General features: G+C 32.3%; 1 protein-coding gene across 4 annotated transcripts in view; it reads right to left on the bottom strand.

Annotated features, from left to right (window-relative positions):
• Positions 1-9,450: 9,450 nt before the first annotated feature.
• GRIK2 (glutamate ionotropic receptor kainate type subunit 2) overlaps positions 9,451-21,083 on the bottom strand; it is a 716,255-nt gene continuing 704,622 nt past the window's right edge. For 2 of the 4 annotated variants that reach the window (XM_033234699.1, XM_033234700.1), the window contains one exon: positions 9,451-11,158. In XM_033234699.1, coding sequence (XP_033090590.1) covers positions 10,994-11,158 — 165 coding nt within the window. In that variant the 3' untranslated portion in view covers positions 9,451-10,993. Of the gene's footprint in view, positions 11,159-13,576; positions 13,709-15,759; positions 15,847-21,083 lie in introns of those variants that run through there. The other 2 variants (XM_033234701.1, XM_033234702.1) reach the window with 2 other exon arrangements.

Raw genomic sequence — 21,083 nt, 5'->3', positions numbered from 1 at the left:
AGCTTGATTCCATTTTCAGCAATGGCCCATGCTGCCAGCAGATGCTTTTCCCAGATATTCTTCTTATTTACAATATAAATGTCATTACATTTCTTCTGGAAGTCAGGATTAGTGTAACTTAATCACGTTCCCAGAGCAAGGAAGTTAAGAATATCTTCATTTTTCCATCCATAGGGCATTAAGGGCTGCAGACAATTTTCTATTGATCATTCTCTGGGTAGCATGGAAAAATGTTAACGTTTTAAAATGTCAGTCTTATTTTTCTATCTCCTGTACAAGCCTTCCCTTCTTACCCAATAATTAAAGTTTAGAGAGGGTCAGTGCTTTCTTCTAGACCCTCATTTTCTTCTTACAAGGTATTCTTTACCGAGACAATCTTGTTTACATTCTCTACATCAATTAATATCTCTAAGCTGCTGACTTTGATATACATGTATTTTTACCAGACTCTAATCATGCATTATGATCAATTTCCTACCAAATATTTTTGTTTAGATTTTCAGAGATGTCTCTAAAAGCTAAATGCATCCTCTTCCATTCAAATCAAAAATATTATTAAATTTTACTCTATTTCCTATTTCAGTTGATAATATCAAGTGAGAAAGTCATAAATCTGGTACAGATTTGCATAGTGTAGTTAGCATCACTAGTTTTCAAGAAATAAGTTTTTCTCACTTCCAGGCTAGAACTCCCTACAGTGCTTGTGAACCCCTTAAAGTAGGTGAGGACCATGTGACTAGGTCCTGCCAAATAGCCCTGAGAGTGACCAAGGAGGAGACTTACTGATGAGATGAGGGAATTGAAAGATTGAAGCAGCCTGGATTTTGAATTATCACAGATGACAATAGCTATAGAGAGACATTCAAAACCCACAGCAGAATTTTCATGAATGAGAAATAAGTTTTCATTTTGATAAGCCATTGCAACGTCATTGTAGTTTGTTACTATGACCAAATATATTGATTAAGAATATCAGAGTCATTCTGGCTGGTTTTGAAAATTGTAATACTTTAAGAAATTAATTTAAATTATCCTGTCAGTAGTTTCCTTATTTATATAATGGTGATAATCTCAGTTCTTGCCTCATAGGGTTGATCAGAAAGTGGGAGGGAGTAATTTATGCAAAGAAGTCATTATAAGTTACAGAACAAAAATTGTTAGCCAGCTTTGTATTTATTATTTAATTCACCATGAAATGTGAATTTTGTCAACTAATTAGTTTTTTTAAATGTTTCTATTTATCCTCACTACTACCAACTGAATCTAATCTAAACTAATGTCTTACCTGAACTTACTGATATGGTTTGCTAAAATATCTTCCATTATCCACTCTGGTACCTTTTAAACCATTCTCCAATTTCCTGCCTGAGTGGTCTTTACAAAACGCAGATATTATCCAACAATCTCCCTTCTGCTTAAGAGGTTAAAACAGTTTCCCATTGCTTTCTGGATAAGGATTAGATCACTAAGGTCATCTGTATGACCTTGCTAAGATCTGGTCCCTAGCTATATTTTAAATGCATCTCCTATTACATGGGGTCATGCTATTGTGTTCTATCGACACTGTCTTTCAGCTCCTCAAGAACATGCCATGCTTCCTCCTATCACAGAACTTTTATGTAAACATTGTTAGAATCTGGGAACCTCTTTTGTTGAGAACTTGCTTCTCATCACTTACAGCTCAATGCAAACAATCACTTCTTCAGAGAAATCTACTCCATTTCTGTAGCCAAAATAAGGTTCCTTTATTACAAACTCTCGTTCAGCAATACACCTTTACTTCCATTACCTGTGGAAAAAGACTCAAATGCACTTTCCTATAAACTTTTAGGAAAGGGCTAAATATTTGACCCTTGACTCTGTTTGTTCCAAAGTCAATCGTTACAGCACAATTTATTTCTACCTTGCAAGAACAGCAAGAAACTTTTTTTAAAAGCACTGTTGAAATATTTTATTGTGCCTATGTAAGCACAAAGGAAAACATTAAATACAAACAGCACTAGTACAGGTCAGGAAAGAGTTTAGGTAAAGTTATGCTGTCGTATTTTGCATATAATGGGAAATTACCAAATTGAGTAATGGGAGGTCAATAATGTACTAATAGCATAGTTTATGTCTCCATATCTGGAAGAATCCTACCCTTTGCCAAGGTTTAAAGCCAATAGAAGTTAGATACTCCAGAGAGAAAAACAAAAATCTATAATGTATTGCAGTATACAGCTAGATACTTCTCTGTGTGTCCTTTATAAAGATGAACAAGATTTCCACATTTTCAGCTTGAGTTCTACTTTTTTGTTTTTTGTTTTTAAGACAGTCTTACTCTGTCCCCCATGCTAGAGTGCAGTGGCGCCATCTCGGCTCACTGCAACCTCCGCCTCCCATGTTCGAGCCATTCTCCTGTCTCAGCCTTCCGAGTAGCTGGGATTACAGGCACGTGCCAGCACGCTGGGCTAATTTTTGTATTTTTAGTGGAGATGGAGTTTTGCCCTGTTGGTCAGGCTTGTCTCAAACTCCTGACCTTAAGTGATCTGCCCGCCTTGGCCTCCCAAAGTGCTGGGATTACAGGCGTGAGCCCCAGCACCCAGTGGAGAACTTCTTATGACAGCACATTTCAGTTTAGATTTATGTATTTAGCAGCTTATTTACTAAAGCTCGGCCTCCTCTTCTACAGTGTGAACTGTGAGCGTCATGTCTATTTTTAATCATCATTTTATACCCAGTATCTAACACAAAATCTGGTTTATAATGTATGTCTGCTGATTTTATTTAACACAAATGAAGGCATACATAACTGATGGTGGCAGGGCACAGGCCAATGATAATCGTGGTTTTTAAAGAAAAAAAATCTTGAAAATCAGAATAATAGTTAATATAAGGTACATATTTATTGATAACTAAATGAAAGATTCTGCAGAGCAAAGAGATTGCCAACTTATTTCTCTTTATCATGTTTTAAGACAAATGGCATCGTAAGGGAAAATCTAGGCTTCCCTTAGGGAAAGAAGTATAGGAAATATAAAGGAAGAAAACAAGATATGAGTAAATCTGAGAAGAAGAGAATGGTTGACATAGACAGCACAGTAAATGAACAAAGTAGGGAGGGGTGTCAACAGAATAAGATAGAGTTTGACTAGTGGAGTGAGAGACCAGAAAATACCAAGAAGGACAGAGGCTGCAATTTGTTTTCTCATGTCTGTTTACACTGCTTCTTTAATAATATAACCCCTGACTTTTAGCCGGCACAATACTGTCTAAATTAAAGTCTACATTACGCAACCTACCTTCCAGCTAGGTGTGGGTGTATGACTGATTTCAGACTAGAAGAATGTGAATCTTGTGGAGATCGTCTTCACAAGGAAAGGGCAATACTCAGTTTTTCTTTTTTTACTTCCTCTTGTGGAAATGTGGATACAATGTTTGGAGCCACAGCAACTATCTGAAGTCAATTAATGGCCTTAGAGGCTGAGACAAAAGATAAATGTTAAAAAATTCCTTAAAACATTATAGAAGAACATAAGTGTATTGTGTTTTTCAGTAAGAGTCCTTAAAAAGGACTCTTATTCCAGCTAACAGTGAAGTATTGAATACATGGATCTAATGTTGCTCCCTACTCAACTATGACAGTTACAGTAGAAAGTGCATAAAACCTCAAGAACAAGAAGAATAAGGAGAAAATTTCAATCAAATTTTAGAATTAGAAAACACATGAACAAATTATAGTTAAATAAGCATACTTGAAAGAGTTGAATCCCAAATGGGCAGTGGAAAAAGCTGAGAACTAAGAACCAACCAGTTACACCACAAGAATCCTCAAAAGGCAGAGGAACCAGCTGTACAAAGTACATTAATAACTAGTAGTATAAGAGGGGACATTAAAATAAGGCGGATGTATTAAGTGTAGTTTCAAAGCCTTTAACATGGATTTTGATCAAGATGAGTAAAATTTAGAAGAGATTTTTCAATGTGTTAATGATATCGGATTAGACATGAAATTTTGCAAGTTAACCTTAAGGTTAACTGTATTGCTCATTAAGAATGTTATACTTCTTGCAAGTATAATATTATAGAAATTTTTACTTGAAATGTAAGAAAACAATAATCATCCTTTGTAAAGAAGTAGACATATATTTGTTTAATGTCTCTTTTAAATTAATCTCATAATAAATGTGAAAGCAAGATATAGTGTGATGTAATGCATTAAAAAGGAGTCTTAAAATCTTACAGTTCAGCATGGTTCACTAAGAAAGTATTCCTTATCTACATTGAACACATGTTTCTTTAGCTTTAGAAAATAGAAATTGGAGTATGTTGAATCAGACCTCAGCCCTTAGGGTATAAATTATACTGGCTTCCAAATTTGCCATCATTTGACAGATACTAAAATAGAAATATTCCCAGTCTCAAAAATGTTCTTGAACTTCGTTTTGTGATTTAAAAATAAAATTCAAATATTCATTTTATTCCAAAAGTATTTCCTTTATATAGAGAATTAGAAACTTATTTGGTGAGAAGAAAATATTGTCAATACTTATTATATCACATTCTTTTCAATTACAAAAACAAGATCTGCTCTGTCTTCACTCTGTTTGAATCAGAGTAGTTCTAGTTTTTATTTGCTTCCTACATCGGATGTCTGCATAATATTTTGTTTAAAGAGAGGGCTGTTATTCCAGGTAACAGTGAAGTATTGGCTATATTAATCTAATGTTGCTTCCTACTCAACTATGACAATTACAGTAGAAAGATTTTTTATATACACGAAACCTCAAGAACAACGAGAATAAGAAAGGAGAAAATTTCAACAACATTTCAGAAACAGAAAAACACACCAACAAATTTTAGTTTACCTAAGTAGACTTGAAAGAGTTGTATCTGTATGTTCAGCTCCCCGTTCTTTGTTCTTCATTTTAAAGTTTAACTTTGTCTGTCTCCTTGCCCCTAGTTTCAGTAAACAACCCCCTCCTAGCCTCTATCGTCTGCTCTGTCCTGTGTCACCGCTGGTCACCTGCTCTGACCTGAGTCATCCTGAGTCACCTGTTCTGTAACCATCCTTCCCGCCAAACTACTCATCCCACCAGTCTGGCTCCTACCCCGTTCTCCTTAAAATAGCCAGTCGGAATTAGCTTTGACTGTGCGTTCCAATCCTAGCCAATAGGGGAACAACACAACAGTAGGGGCTACTTGTGTCGGGAATAAGAATCCTTTCCCCTCCCTTGCTTAGGTGTGCTTTTGCCATTGCTCCATCCACGAGGTACACCCTTCTAAAGAAGTGAAATTGCCTTGCTGAGACAAAGAAAGAAGGACAGAAAGAAAAAGGAAGGAAGGAAGGAAGGAAGGAAGGAAGGAAGGAAGGAAGGAAGGAAGTTAATCCCAAATGGAAAGTGGAAAAAGCTGAGACCCAACCAGTTACACCAGAGATTTCTCAAAAGGCAGAGGAACCAGCTGTACAAAGTACATTAATAACTAGTAGTATAAGAGGGGACATAAAATAAGGCAGATCTATTAAGTATAGGTTAAAAATAGTGGATCCTGTATTATATGCTTCTTCATTCCTAGGAACTTGCCCACTGGCAATCCAGCAAATCTCTAGAGGAGAACACCAGATTCAATTGAAAGACTGAGTCTTATATTTACAATAGCTTCATTAAATGACCACAGTCATTCTGCATGCAGAACGCAGAGACCCTAAACTCTCTTAATTGATGTTTAGCAGAATACTGGCAGCCGGAGACTTAATCTTTAGCCAGGAAAGTAAAAGACACTTCTGGGGGAATCGAACAGGCCCAAAAGAAAAGATACAAAGATAGGGACATTTGGAAGGATTCCTCGGCAAATAGGCCACCCGGATTAATCTGTGGTAATGCTCAAGTTAGATAAGTATTCTTCCCCATCCTGCTGTAGAGGGATATAGAGTTTCTAAATCAGATTTTAGTTTTTTCTTTTTTTTTTTTTTTTGAGATGGAGTCTTGCTCTGTCGCCCAGGCTGGAGTGCAGTGGCCGGATCTCAGCTCACTGTAAGCTCCGCCTCCCGGGTTCACGCCATTCTCCCGCCTCAGCCTCCGGAGTAGCTGGGACTACAGGCGCCCGCCACCTCGCCCGGCTAGTTTTTTGTATTTTTAGTAGAGACGGGGTTTCACCGGGTTAGCCAGGATGGTCTCGATCTCCTGACCTCGTGATCCACCCGTCTCGGCCTCCCAAAGTGCTGGGATTACAGGCTTGAGCCACCGCGCCCGGCCAGTTTTTTCTTTCTTTATCATAAGCAGGTTGCTAAAATTAACAAACATCTGAAGAAAACTCCTAATATGAAAGACAAAAATCTAACTAAGCAAAAAGAATAATGTAACTGAAAGGAAACATCTTTTCAGGAAAAAGGGAATGTCAAAAGATTACCAGTAATGTCTTCAAAGATGTAACATATATCACAGCCATAAAACAAGAACTCAGAGAATTTTAAGCAGTTGGGCAGAAATGAAAAACTCAGCACAATATTTGCAAGATAGCAATGAAAAAATAAGAAAGGGGAGAGCAAAAATAAATTTAGACTCAAACGTTCAGGAATTCCAATGTTAAAAGAAATCGAGCCGTTTAGAGTGAACAGAGAAAGCAAGAAGGAAAATCATCAAAGAAATAGTGCAGAAAGTTTTCCTAGAACTGAAATTTTAAAAATCAGCATGAACCCAGCACAATGGATGAAAGTAGATACATGGCTATGATTTGGATAGTTCAGGATGCTAAAGATAAAGAGAAGATCGTACAAAATTAAGAAAAAGTTAATATTTTAAAAATTACATATAAAGAATGATGGATCTAACTTCAGGATTTTGCAGTAGACTGATAATAAAAAACCAACAGTAGAATGCCTTCACATTTATCCAGGAAAAATATTTTTTCAACTTAGAATTCTATACTTAGCAAAACTAATAATTATTTATGAGAGTATAATGAAAGCATTTTCAGACATTAAATATCTCAAAAAAAAAAAATGGACCTCAGGCACCCCTTCTTTAGAAGACACCAAAAATAGAGAGTAAATGAAGGAAAGGGAGAACACATGTTGGAGACATCAGGAGATTCACCATGAAGAGAGAAAAAGGGAATCACCAGAAGGTGAGAGCTGGGATGAATCTTGCATTAATAATTGTGCTACAGACACAGAGGCCTGCCCATCAGTCCATAATGAAATAGTGTGACTCAAATTATAGTTACACTGAGGACTGTCATAACCAAAGTCCTCACTGCCATTGTACTATCTTTTAAATCCAAAGACAAATTTTGCCAGCTTAGCCTCGCCCATATTATTATTCACACTTTGCTTGGTCACAAACTGGTGAAGTTCTTCTTGTACCTTTAATACCCTGTTCTCGAAAATGACTGGGTACTCTTTTCTCTCTATGGAAGTATTCTGCTTAAATTTATACCTGAAAGTTAGAAATAAGTCAAAATAAGCCTATAATCTGAATACATGGAAGAGCCACAGCTCACTTCTTCTGAACAAGTACTTTGGGACCACATTACAGTCAGGTGCCATGATTCTGTTGCACACATGTGCTGTATACATTCTTCTATATGTTATATTTTATAATAAACAGGGATTTAAAAGTATTGTGGTGCTAAAAATTCTTTGAAATCATTAGTGCTTTATACATACACCCATTCTATAATAGCAATAAAGACATCGTATTTTAAAAATATAACTTAGTTGCAAAATATTTAAAACATTGCAATCAATAAAATATTATTATCCCTTTTACATATTTCTAAAATAATGTATGTCCTCTTAGTGTTCCTTAGTGGTTAGGGTTATTCAGCTGTAAATATTTGAATATATCTCTTTGGTGTTCTCAGAGTGGTTCACATTATTTAGGTATGTTAAATGGGCATATAAATCCTTAGTATTTTCATCCTGATTAGGGTTAATTGTGGCATATGTGCCTCCATTGATGACCAAGAGTCTCAGGCTACGTTGCTGATTTGAACAAGTGTTCACTTCTTCTCCTTCTTGCAATTTCAGTGTACTTCAGAGAATAATGCTTACTCAAATATACTGCCTTCCCAGAGAAGAGATGCTCTTTCAAAGTCAAATTTTACTTTAAAAGTAATTATAATTTACTGGAATTAATGTTAGCACCTCATATTGCATAAGCCCCACAGTAGAAACATACCTGTTTTGGCAATAATGTAGATACCTTTTAGGACACTGATAAAAAGTAATACTATACATTGTTTATATATTCTATATTACTTGAAAAGTTGAGGGCAGCAGGTTTTTTACACTTTTCAAAGTTCACTAATTTAAGTGAATTAAATAAATGTCAAATTTTTGCAGAAATCTAAATAACTATTTCCTGATTAATTAAACATAATTAAAGTAGTCATTTCCTGCCTATCATTTAAGATTGGATAGTACAATAAGAAACAGATTTTCAAAAGTGCTTTAAAGTCAAATTAGAATCTAATTTATAAAAAGCTCAATATTATTTAAAATCTGAACATTTATATGAGGTATGTTATTTGAGGATATTTGCCAAACAGTTCAGCATTTTCCAGATCTGAGTAGGTCCTCCCATAAGTGTTTTTCTTCTTGTCTTCAGGCAGTTGGGAAGTGGCCATCCTTGAGGACCTAGAAATGTTTAGGATGTGTGCTTCTCTTAATGTAAAGAGTGTATGGTGCATTCATTACACATACAAGAGAAAAACAAACCGATGCTGAGATTTTTAGCAGTGCTTTGTGCAATCTCTAAAATTATATTTTCAGCTAATTATCATTGACACATGAATTTTAACTTAAAATGACCATGAGACTAGAAATTTAGAAAACACTTGGATATTTAATCTAATTTAGATATCAAGCACTTTGATTATGCAACTTTTGTGAGTTAAAAAAATTCTTCACTGAGCTTCTTTTTCACTTTTTTCTCTCAGTGGTTCTGATTATAGTTGTTTTGCTTAGCAAAGTATATGTTACAATTTATCATTATAAAAGTTCCTATTGGTATGTAAACATCTATGCCACATCATAACTAAGAGTAATATTAGGCCTATCTCTTTCTCTGTTTTTTGGTGAATTACACTGAATTATCAATATGTAAAGAATTATTAAATAGGATATGAGTTCAACCTTAAATTTCAGTGATCACTGTATAGTCTTATACAACCTAATGTACAAAGTCAATATCCACTCATAGAAAAGGTAATATCATGTCTGTCACCTCTAGAACTACTATTTGTCTTATTTTAACTGCTCTGAACTTAAGATTACTTTTTATATCCCAGTTCAGCATTTTCCAGATCTGAGTAGGTCCTCCCATAAGTGTTTTTCTTCTTGTCTTCAGGCAGTTGGGAAGTGGCCATCCTTGAGGACCTAGAAATGTTTAGGATGTGTGCTTCTCTTAATGTAAAGAGTGTATGGTGCATTCATTATACATACAAGAGAAAAATGATAGACAATGCTGAAAGTAAAATGAACGTAATTTTAATGATTTTTTTTAATTTTGTGCATTGGATTCAAACAGCAAACTGTGTGCACTCAACTGTTATCACAATGTTGTCAAGAGGTCTGTGTCTTTTACCATTTTACACACAATTGTTCATTACAGTATGTTGTCAGCCTCGTGGAAACCAGGGGTGTGGCATGGTAAGCAGTGGTGGTAGTGCACCTAGCTTTTATATTATCTAACTTGAAAATATTTCTCTTCTATGATTCCTTTTTTCTTGATAAAAATAGTTTTCACCAAACGTTGGTGGTGCACACGCACTACCATTCATGCTTGACATCACACCCCCGACAGGAACACATGTTCTTGTTTTGTTGATAAAAAGTATTACAAAAATTTCCATACAAAAACTATTTTCATAGAAATCTTGCATTTCCACAAATAAACCTGAACATTTTTTGAAAAAAAACTGTTCAAGAATTTTGTTCATTTAACATTGTGACTGTATTGATAAATGCAGTCCATATCCAAGTTCTCTCACAGATTTTTCTATAGATGACCAGTCCCCTTTCTCGTATCACTGAGATCTGCCCATGCTCCATCAAGTTCATTTACAGCAGGAACAGGGTTTGGATTGCTATGTCTGAATGTTAGAATGAAAGCTTTAGTCTTCCACGCAGCCAATACTCAGCCCTTTTTTACAACTTAAAGATTGCAAAACATTATCCTTTTAATTCAGAATCACTGAACCAACTGTTTTCATTATTATTATTATTATTTGGGATACGGGGGTTAGAGAAAAGGTGTTGGGGGAATAGAAAAGGATATGGTAGAGTTGCATGTTAAATCTTCTGCCTTCGGGAACTTAAGAGAAGCATTATTGCCTTGAAAACTGGCATTTCTATCTCAATCAGAGACACAGACTGTCAAAAAAAACAAAAGGAAAAAAAAGGAAAATAAGTGATAAACGTCTGCTTTATATTCCAACTGCCATGGGATTCAAATTTGTTTTGCATTACATTTTTTCACATCCTATAAACACATACTGTGTATTCAGACAATAATTATACTGAGTAGTTGGGGGGCTAGTTGCATCATCACCTCTATGATCTAGGTGTTCAGAAGACTGTACTGTTCTGTAACACTACAGTTTTTGCTGATTCCAAGTATTTGTATTCTTAGTGACACTTTGATTGGTTGCCCTGCTGGGCGTCGATATTCCATCTCCTGGCAACAGTTGAGCTTCAAAAGGAACCTGTAATTTCTCACTGGACTGCATTTGAAACCAGCCACAAAATGCGCATGTAACATTCACTCAGAAGAAGGGAGGAACCCATGATTAACAGTGTAACCCCGTGTAACTTGGTTGATCCATGATGCTTGTAAATCAAGTCTGATCATTGCAACTGCTTAGATCACAGAGTCTCTAGTTCATAGACACAGCGGCATGAGGTAACTCATTTTATTTTGCACAGGTTGCATATTTCCACAGGAAACATTCTCGCTAAATTGTTTGGAAAAAGACGACAGTTTGTGCTTGGGTGTTTGGCCTCCCAGCTTTATGCCATGGTTTCTTTACCCGGCAACCTTCTGTCGTTAAATGTGTGCATGTTGATAACTTCCTCTGTTTTCACAATAACTGGGGCCTGTGGCTTATGTTTTAACCGACGCTGGCACTTCAGGGACATCCTCAATTCTTCTACCATGGCACTACAGAAGGACCTCTACAGAAGAACACAGAAAAATTAAATATTACAAAAATACATAAACTGTAACTGTCCAAGATCAATATTAAAATCATTCTCAACAGACTTGTCACATAACATCCTTGAAGGTATGAAAATTTTCATTGTTAAAGTTATAACAAATTGTCACACTTTAAACACTCAACCCATGATAATTAAAATAGTCTATAAAAGTGGACTAAAGAAAATCTCTTCCCGATACTGAAATGAACAACCAGCTAGTAATGTATATATTACACATATATTAAATAAAATGTTCTTATGACATTATATAAAATTGATTAGCATGAGATAGAAGTCTACTTTAAAATTTAAATACAATGACAATTGTATACAAGAAACTCATCCTTGATATAAAAAAATAGAAAAATCGTACTACTTTTCCGATCACAACATGAGATATGCAAATGTTGTTTGAACATTGATTCTTCATTGTACATCTCAAAACAAAAATAGCACTCACACAGACATAAAATATGGAAAACAATTTCTGGCATTTCGTTATGTCTTTTTTGTGATTATGCCTATAGAAACATTGACAGTGATTACAAACAAATATGACTTAATCATGAAATGACAATTATAGCATGTTAGACACCTACAAACAAATATTAATGTTTTGTTTGGTATCATTAGCTTGATAACTGAGAGTTGATAATTTATCAAATGAGAAAAAATATGACCCTATGTTGTTTTTGTCTTAGTTCCCATCTCATTGGAAATAGATTTGCTAGAACCTCGGTTTATCTGGGGCTTATTGTTACAGCTCCTCAAAATTTATATCGTAGAGTCACATATATGAAACAAAATTTTCTTAGTCTCTCTCCCCACCTGATTGAGATACATGTGAAGACTTATTTGTGCATTAGCTGCTTTATTGATTATCCACTTAGACTATTTCTAAGACAACATAATGAAAATATTTAAGACCATATGTGTGTCATTTTTCAGTATATATTTACAGTTAGGCAGGAAGAAAATTTCAAGAGGTCTATTCCACAGCACGGCCACTATAGTTAATAATATGTATTATTGAAAAGTGCTAAAAGAGTGAATAAGTGTTCTCACTACAAAAATAATAAATATGTGAGGTAATGAATTTGCTAATTAGATATATCTAACCATTTCACAATGTATATATACATCCAAACAAAAACATGTTGTATATGATACATACATGCAATTTTATATGTTAACTTACATTTTTAAAAAGTTTGCATAATAGTTTGTGCCAGTCAAAACACACTTTGAATTAATCAGGTGTCTGTGTGTCAGAGAAAACTGATTCAGAGAGAAGGTGGATAACTGTCTACATTTCGCACCTAAGATTCCAGCAACATATCCAGATATATCCAGTTTTATGATTTTGACATTGCTCTATTACTTTCTCTGTCAATCTCTGGCTATATCCTAATTTTTCTTTGATAGGCTCCTTAAAGAGCTTCCTTAATGGTCTTCCTAATTCTACGTCTATGCGACTCTTCTGTAAAGGCTCACAATTCCAGGACAATCTATTTTTAAAATATCAATTATTAATAGCATTTTCTCCTTTAGTAGACAAGTCAAACTAAAATCTATTATGTTTTTTCATCATGACTTCTCTGATCTAGCCTTCTCCCCCTTCCCCATTGCTTCCACCTCTCTCTCTCTCTTTCTCCTCACATTGCTTTTACTGGTGGGACTTCCATTAATATTTTCCCTTTGTTTCTCCTTGCTCTGGTATCCTGCTGAGTTCTTTCATCTTTCACATCATCCCAGTTTTATCTCCTACCTCAGGATATGGCTCAAGTTTTAACTTAATTAGGAAGCCCTTTCCACTTGACCAGGCACATTATTTTGTTTTCACAACCTGATTTTGTTTTATCCTCTCAGTATTTTCCACTCATTATCCTGTTTTTCTGTTTGACCTGTTGGTGCTCTATGTATCTCTCTCCCTGATGTGTGTAGAGCAGAGATCAAGTTCTCATGGCACAGCTTGTACACACATAAGCTCTTTAAATGTTGATTGAATTAACAACAATAGCTACACAGGACTCTAATATTTTAATTCTTATTGAACAATGTTTCTAATTCAATTGCTTAAAAAAATTTCAGGTTTAGAAGGCTAGTGAAAATATATTGCATACAATTATTTTTGCCTAATAAAATTAGGCAAAACTTTAGCATTTGTTTAATAACATCAAATTAATAAAAATATTAATATATTAGCACTTGTAATGGGTGATGATTAAATATGACTTGTGAATTTCCCATTGACTAGAGTCACTGTCATGCATTATGTATTATGTGTTAAATTATGCAGTTCTGAAATTTATGAATTATATTTCTATTAAAGGATTTATGTGGCATCTGACAGCCAGTATACGGAAACAGTGTTTCTCATTGCTTAATACCTACTATTAGGTGTACTTATTAAGAACATGATGATAATGATGATGAAGATGGTGATGATGACAACACTGTAGAAATGGAAACTGACTCCAAAATAGGGAGGAATATATAGTCTTGAGGTAACTTAGTCTTGGCTCTCTGTTGAAACATTTAACAGAAGAATTAATTAGATGACATAACACGGTCAAAACTTGATCCCGTTGACATTTAAAACTGTTATAGGACGTGAATAACATTGAATTGTTTGAAATAAGCCTTCATTTAAAACCAATAAATTTCCCAATCTTCAAAAATTTATGACACCTTCTTCTTGGCAATCTCAATTTTCAGATATTTTGGTTACATTACTTTCAAAACAGAATAGAGAATAAATGTTAATTAATAATTTGCCTATAGTAAGGGAGTAGACTAAGCAACTAACTTTCTTAGGAAAAAATCTTACACATGTACATGCAAGCTCAACTATGAAATGACTCAATATTATTTCTAGTAAGTTAAGAGGTAAACTCTGTATTTAGTATCCCATACTTCCTTCAAACTACAAATAAGAACATTTAAAACTATTTTAAGCAATTTTGTATAATATTAAGTTTATATTGCTGACTAATATAAAATATATATTGAAAAAAAGCCCATCCTAATCAATTTACCAGAATAGTAGTATCTTTTATAATTTGAAATTGTCTTAAATAAATTATATTTACAAATTTTACAACTATCTCAAAATTGTAAACATGTAAATCACCATTGTCATCATAGACTTTATTTATCTTACAAAGTCATTAGAAAGTAAAAATTTAATCAAGCAATCTATCATAAGTCAATCAATGGTCTTGATTACATAATGACAAAATACACATTTTATTAATTTTCTCTTTGAATAAGGTGAATTTTGCCAGCTCTTTTGTTATTTATCAATGTAAGTTTACCTGAAAAATAGGTTTATTTAGATTATTCAAAAAGTTACTGTGAGACAATAGGTTGTTTTCTCATTTATAGAATAATTCTAACCCATTATAAAACTTGATAATCTTTAGATTTGAGCAAGATTTTACAATTAACATGGCAAGTTAAACAAATTTAATGATATCATAAGGAACTGTTCATTTATGGTACTAGAGCAAATATACATTCTTTTCTTTATCTTTAGAGGTTTATAAGGCAAATTCCATATCTTGATTTATATAAGTCTCTAAAGCTGAAACTACCCAACATTTTGCAAAATATAATTGTTTCCCTGGGCTGTGCATTGCCCAAAACTTATCATGTCTAACTTTTAAATAAAATTGTAGTGTATTATCATTAAATAGAGACAAATTGCCTTTTATACTTTATATAATGATTGAAATTTATTTTTAACTTTTTATAGGACTATGAAATAAGTCTCAAAACCCAAGTACTAGGCAGTCATTTCCCTGGTTATACTAAAAAAAGAAGAAAGAAGAAAAGAAAAGAAGAAAGAAAGAAGGAAAAGAAAGAGAGAGAAAAAGAAAGAAACAGAGAAGAGAGAAAGAAGGAAGGAAAGAAAGAGTGAGAGAGAGAAAGAAAAAAGAAAGAGAGAGAGAAAGAGAAAGAAAGAAAGAGAGAAAGAGAGGAAAGAAAGAAAAAAGAAAGAAAAATAAAAAGAGAGAAAGAAAGAAAGACAGAAAGAAAGAAAGAAAGAAGAAAGAAGAAAGAAAGAAAGAAGGAAAGAAAGAAAGAGAGAGAAAAAGAAGAAAGAAAGACAGACAGAAAGAAAGAAAGAAAGAGAGAGAGAGAGAGAAGGAAAGAAAGAAAGAGAGAGAAAAGAAAGAAGAAAGAAAGAAAGAAGAAAAAGAAAGAAGAAAGAAAGAAAAGAAGGAAGGAAGGAAGAAAGAAAGAAAGAAAGAAAGAAAGAAAGAAAGAAAGAAAGAAAGAAAGAGAAAGAAAGAAAGAAAGAAAGAAACGAAGGAAGGAAGGAAGGAAGGGAGGGAGGGAGGAAGAAAGCAAGAAAAGAAGAAGAGGAGGAGGAGGAGGAGGAGGAAAGCTGGAGGGAAGAAGAAAGAGAAAAACAACTATCTTGCTTTTAAAATCACTCCTTACGGGTGGAAAACCACACACTGTGTCATTAATAAGGTAAGTTCCTCAGGGTGAAAACAACAACAAAAATGTTTCTCCACGTTAATATAACAGACTACAAAAAGAAAAAAGAAAGGCACAAGGATACTAACCATTATTAAAAACCTCTTTTAGTAAGTTTCAAAAGATTACTAAACAGTGTCTGGATGGTATGGTGGCACTAACCAAATAGAAGATTCCTGAAAATGAAAATTTAAATCTTTGAGCTGTTAGCATGTATAATTGCATTTAAATTAGTAAAACTCTTAATAAAATTCATTATATTTAATGATTCAATTTATATTTACACATCTCTAATTCTTGAAACAATGTAGATCTGTAAATCTTGATAGTATGAACTTGGCCATATTTGCATTGCTTTTTTTATAGAGCTTTTTTATTTAAAGATCTCTATTTTGTATTTTGAATGTAATAAGAAGATACATAAGTAGTCCACAGGTAAATGTTTTCAAGAATATCATTGTTGATGTTACAGAATATTTATTCTAAATATCTTAACTTCCTAATTAAAAGATATGTTTTTATAATAAGATGATGTGACAGCATTTGGAGAAGCAAAGATTTTTTTTTATATTTGAAGTGTAGCTGAAATCATGCTCCACATTGATCATTGACATATGTAGCTTCATTGTAAAGTTAAAAACATTATGTTTAGCAATATATTTATTTTTGAAAAACACAGTATCTGAAGAAAAATAACCAGCATGATTTAACTTTTATACTCATCGCTCTTTTTGAATATATGTATTCATTGATCAAAAAAATCACAAAATATGTTACTTTCAAGCCTGCATTTAGTATTTATTTTTAAGGAGGAAATCCTATTTTGTATATCTTGCTGGCTTAATTTTGATAGTATAAAATAACTAAATGATATCTTAGTATTCATTCAGAATTATTCCTAGCCATTTCTACATACAATTTCTACTTATTCTCCTTGGAGCCCTACCAAAATTTGAGCTACTCCTATCAATGGTATCTATGAGATACCATTGTACTTCAATGGTCTAATATATTCTTGTACATATCAACCAAATTTTATTTTGTGTTTGTCATTTAAATTATTTGTTAACTAATTATGGATATACAATATATATTCTTAGACACTCTCTAATTAATTTCTGACTCTGTAGGCCATTTGCCCAACAATGGTAGGTCATATGTAGTGGAAGCAAATCAAAACAGTCACTGCGATTAGTTGCAGAAAATTCCACCACCTTAGATAATAATAACTAAGATGGAATAAAATATTTATAGGATATAAGATATAATATTTTACATAATATTGGCATGTTAAATAACAAAAATAAATGTCATTTAATGTGACCCATTGATATTTTTCTTGTGAATATAACCATTTTGATTGGCAGCCTTTTAAAAACATCAAACAGTTAATGCTATATATCAGAAGTGTGAATCGACCTAAGGCTATATGAATATAACAGTGAAGCAATGAAATATGGAAAATGACTGGTTAAATCACTCATGTTAAAAAATATATACAACCTTGTTCTTGATATTCAATTTTAGAGCAGCTATCTTTTAAAAATGTTTTGTTATTTACATAAGCTATTCAGCAGTCAAAGGAAACTTTACGTGTAGCATCTTTCATGATCCTATTGATTAATCACTGTAGTTTTACAGCTAGACAAAATTAAAACTTAAAAAATCAAGTTATATATGTAACTAGATTCAGAGCTAAGACAGGAACTCTATTATCTTAACTTCCATCTATGAAAGATTTATCATATTAGCCTGCCTCATTAATGATTTCATTCTCAGCTGAGCTTTTTACCTGGACTCTATTCTTACTAAATGTTAGTTTTTTGAATACTAAATTATAAAGCAGACAGAAAAAAAATTATGAGGGCAAAAGAAACACATATCTTTCTTAGTGAATTAAATTAGAAATCATGTTATGCTTTAGCCTGGATTATTTCACAATGATCAACATAATCAAATATTAAAATATCCTCAGAAATCTTTACTCTAACAGAAACAGTTACCCAATATCTTCATATTGTATTTTGCAAATACAATGAGACAGAGAAAAATTGAGGATCATTATACATTTTTAAATTTCCCCTATTTAAGCTAGTAAAAAAAAAAAAAAACAATAAATAAGGTCTGACAAGAATCAACACAAATTTAATCAATATAGCTGGAAAATGCATTTTAAGAAAAAGTAATATTAATCATCATATTTTTGCTAGTAGTCATAATGATATGATTTTTTAATAGTAGCATCCAAATAACTAATGCTTAATTGCTGAAAAACTTTCTTTTCACAAGGTGCAGCAGTTAAAATGTATCAGCTTTACAAATAATAATAATAATATTACTTTTAAAAGAGCTGCTTGTTAAAAGCCAGTTATGTGCAAAGAAGCCCTCTATGTATATTAACTATCTTAATTAATTCTTAAAACACTTTTATTATGGATTCGTAACTTATTTGTTTATTCGTTGCTTCATTTATTTATTTAAAAAGAAGAATATTGAGGCTAAGTAATTTTTATCTAAGGTTAAACAAAGTTATGTTTCCAAGTCTTTTTAATTCCAAAGCTCATGCTTACTATCTAGGAAAGTGAAATTATTAAGCTGCTTATGACCGAAACCCATCATCTGTTTATCTAATTCAACCTCCTAATCCATATATTTCCTTAGCGAAAACTCAAGGAGAAAGAAGAATAGTTAAATATTCTGCCTCCATTCTGTACAGCTTGATACGGTTGAAACACTTTTAGACTAGGCATCTTTGACCTTGGAAAACAACTTGACCCTTGAGATACTTATTATCCTCATCTGTACTATATAGATAATAATATTTACATGGCTCTTAGAGTAGTTTTGTATTCAAAGGTAGTATTACACTTTAAAAACTAAAGTCATTTATAAAAATAAGGTGGTATAATTATCTAATAAACTATAATTTTAATTAAGAATAATTATTTATGGGGATACAAAGATAATGGGTTATCATAAACAAATGACCTGAAAATCCTTTAGCTGATGTGGAAGTAGATCAGTAAGCAAAATGAAGATTGGCACCTCATTTCGAAGTACCATATTTTATATTTGTATGTCAAGACATTTAAAAAATTCATTTGATTAATCATTATATAGCTCATTAATGGAAACTGAAAGACACTCAGCTCTCAAAGAAAGGCAGTGATATAAAAACAATAAAAAATGGACATTTGTCCAAAGTTTATTTATACTTTTTAACTTCTGAAGAACAAGTTAAAAAATTAACACATAAGTTCTGACAAGAATCAACACTTAGTCAATATTGCTGTGAAATTATTTTAAGAAAAAAATAATATATATTATATTTATGCTTTACAACTATAATTTTTACACTGAAAATTTACGTAGAACTTTTAACTTCTGTAAAGTAAAATGCAGCTAAAATTTCTTACATCAAATGCAATTAACAAAAAAGTATAGATATCTTATAGTTTCTAAATAGGCATTACTGGGTAAAACATAAATATTGACATGAAATTTTTACTTATAATTCATAGCACTGTTTGCATTCCTATACCTTACTCAAAAAGTATATTCTTGAAAAAAGCATTGCTCCTGTTAGAACTAATTATTTAAAATTTTAACAGCAGCTTATACATAGGTATCTGTGAACAACTTATTTTCATTCTTCTGTTTCCATTAAACACAGAATTAGTTGACTTTGCTACATGTTTTCCCTGTAAATAACCTTTCAAATAGGATCCCTAGTCTTGTGGGTTTAAACTAAACCCTCTGATTTTGTTCTCATCATCCCCCAGATTGAAATGTTTTCTTCATTTGTGCTTCTACTACTCTGATTTACAGCCGTATTCCAAATTTGTTATTCATCTACACACTGAAGAATATTCTATGTGCCCTCAGAAAATGTTTTTGAACTATCAGTGCACCAGAAAAATATAATTATTTAGAGATTTTCTTAGGTAAAATTTGCCAGTGTTCTATAATAGAAACAACTATATTGACCAAAGTAGACTATGTCCTAAAAAACAATATCACATAGATTTAAAAATACATTTTAACCATTTTAAAGACAACAACAATGTGTTCAAGATGGGACCCCTAGTGCACAAATTCAGTTATCTGAGCAATAATATATATATATATATTATATATATATATATATATATATATATATTTCTGAGACATATTTACTCAGTTTACACTTAAATAATAAGAAGTGCTTTTGGCTTCATCTTAAGATTTTTTTTATGTCAGGAAACTCAATAATTTATATTCAGACAGTTCAATAAAAACAATTTGTATAAACAAATACATTTTCAAATACATGGGAAAATATTATTTCTATATACAAAACACACATAAAGAGATCAAACTATAGAAGTCATATTGCTGTTCTGGCTGAAAACCTAAAAAAAGAAAAATTATGTATGTCTGTTAAAAGCAGACATATTCAAATATTTAAGAAATGCATGATTTTAAACATTAATAATCCATGTTATAAAAGTTTAATAAAAATTAAAATTATATGGTATCTTATAATTCTTGCCTACAAAGCCAACATATTATAAATATGACCAGAGAAAACAAAATTCAGTATATTAAGCAGCTTGTTATAGCCAGAAGTAAGTCTTAGAAGAGGGAAACAAGGTCTTTCAACCAAATCCATACACCCCAAATGGGATAATTATCTCAGATATACAACAGTTCCTTGGAATGCTTTCTCAGTGAAACTTCAGTAGATATATCTTCAAAATCAAAGAAGATGTAAGGCAAAAAGAAAAATAATTATAAAATGCATGTGGTGATCAGTTAGTTACCTTTTTAGACACATTCAGATGAGAAAAGTTTTTGAGTATTTTAAAAGTTTGGATAAATAAAAAGCAATGTGTCCTTGATTCATTAACATTTACTTCTCAATTAAAACCATTTTTATAAAAATTATGATACACCATCTTGTGGTTATCTGAAAGGAATGCAATTTCCATTGTTAAAATGCTTTAAGGTCCACATATTTCAGCTTTATTTTCTGTTTTTATTTTTAACTTGCCCTCATTTAAAAATGTGAAACATTTGCCTATTAACCTTAATTATCCAACAACTTACAAGAAAGGCTATCATTATCAAGAGCTATTTGTTTTCACTAGTATTTACAATATGTATTATAAAAGGCATTTTATTTTTACCTATAAATTAATATAATTTTATCACCATTATTAAAAGTAAGACAATATGGAAGATATTATTTATAAATTATATTCACAAAATTCACATTCAACTAAGTTTCATATATATCTGACATATCTGACAAACTATTTAGTCACCAATACATTCGTGCTTCCCTTCAATGGGCAAAACACAATTCATTGTATATTTATTTATCAATAAATATTTATTGAGTAAATAATTGATCTCACAAGTGTTTACCTTA

Source organism: Trachypithecus francoisi, unplaced genomic scaffold, assembly GCF_009764315.1.
Source record: "Trachypithecus francoisi isolate TF-2019V2 unplaced genomic scaffold, Tfra_2.0 Lachesis_group15, whole genome shotgun sequence".
NCBI lineage: Eukaryota > Metazoa > Chordata > Mammalia > Primates > Cercopithecidae > Trachypithecus > Trachypithecus francoisi.
This window is presented reverse-complemented; position numbering and strand designations above follow the sequence as displayed.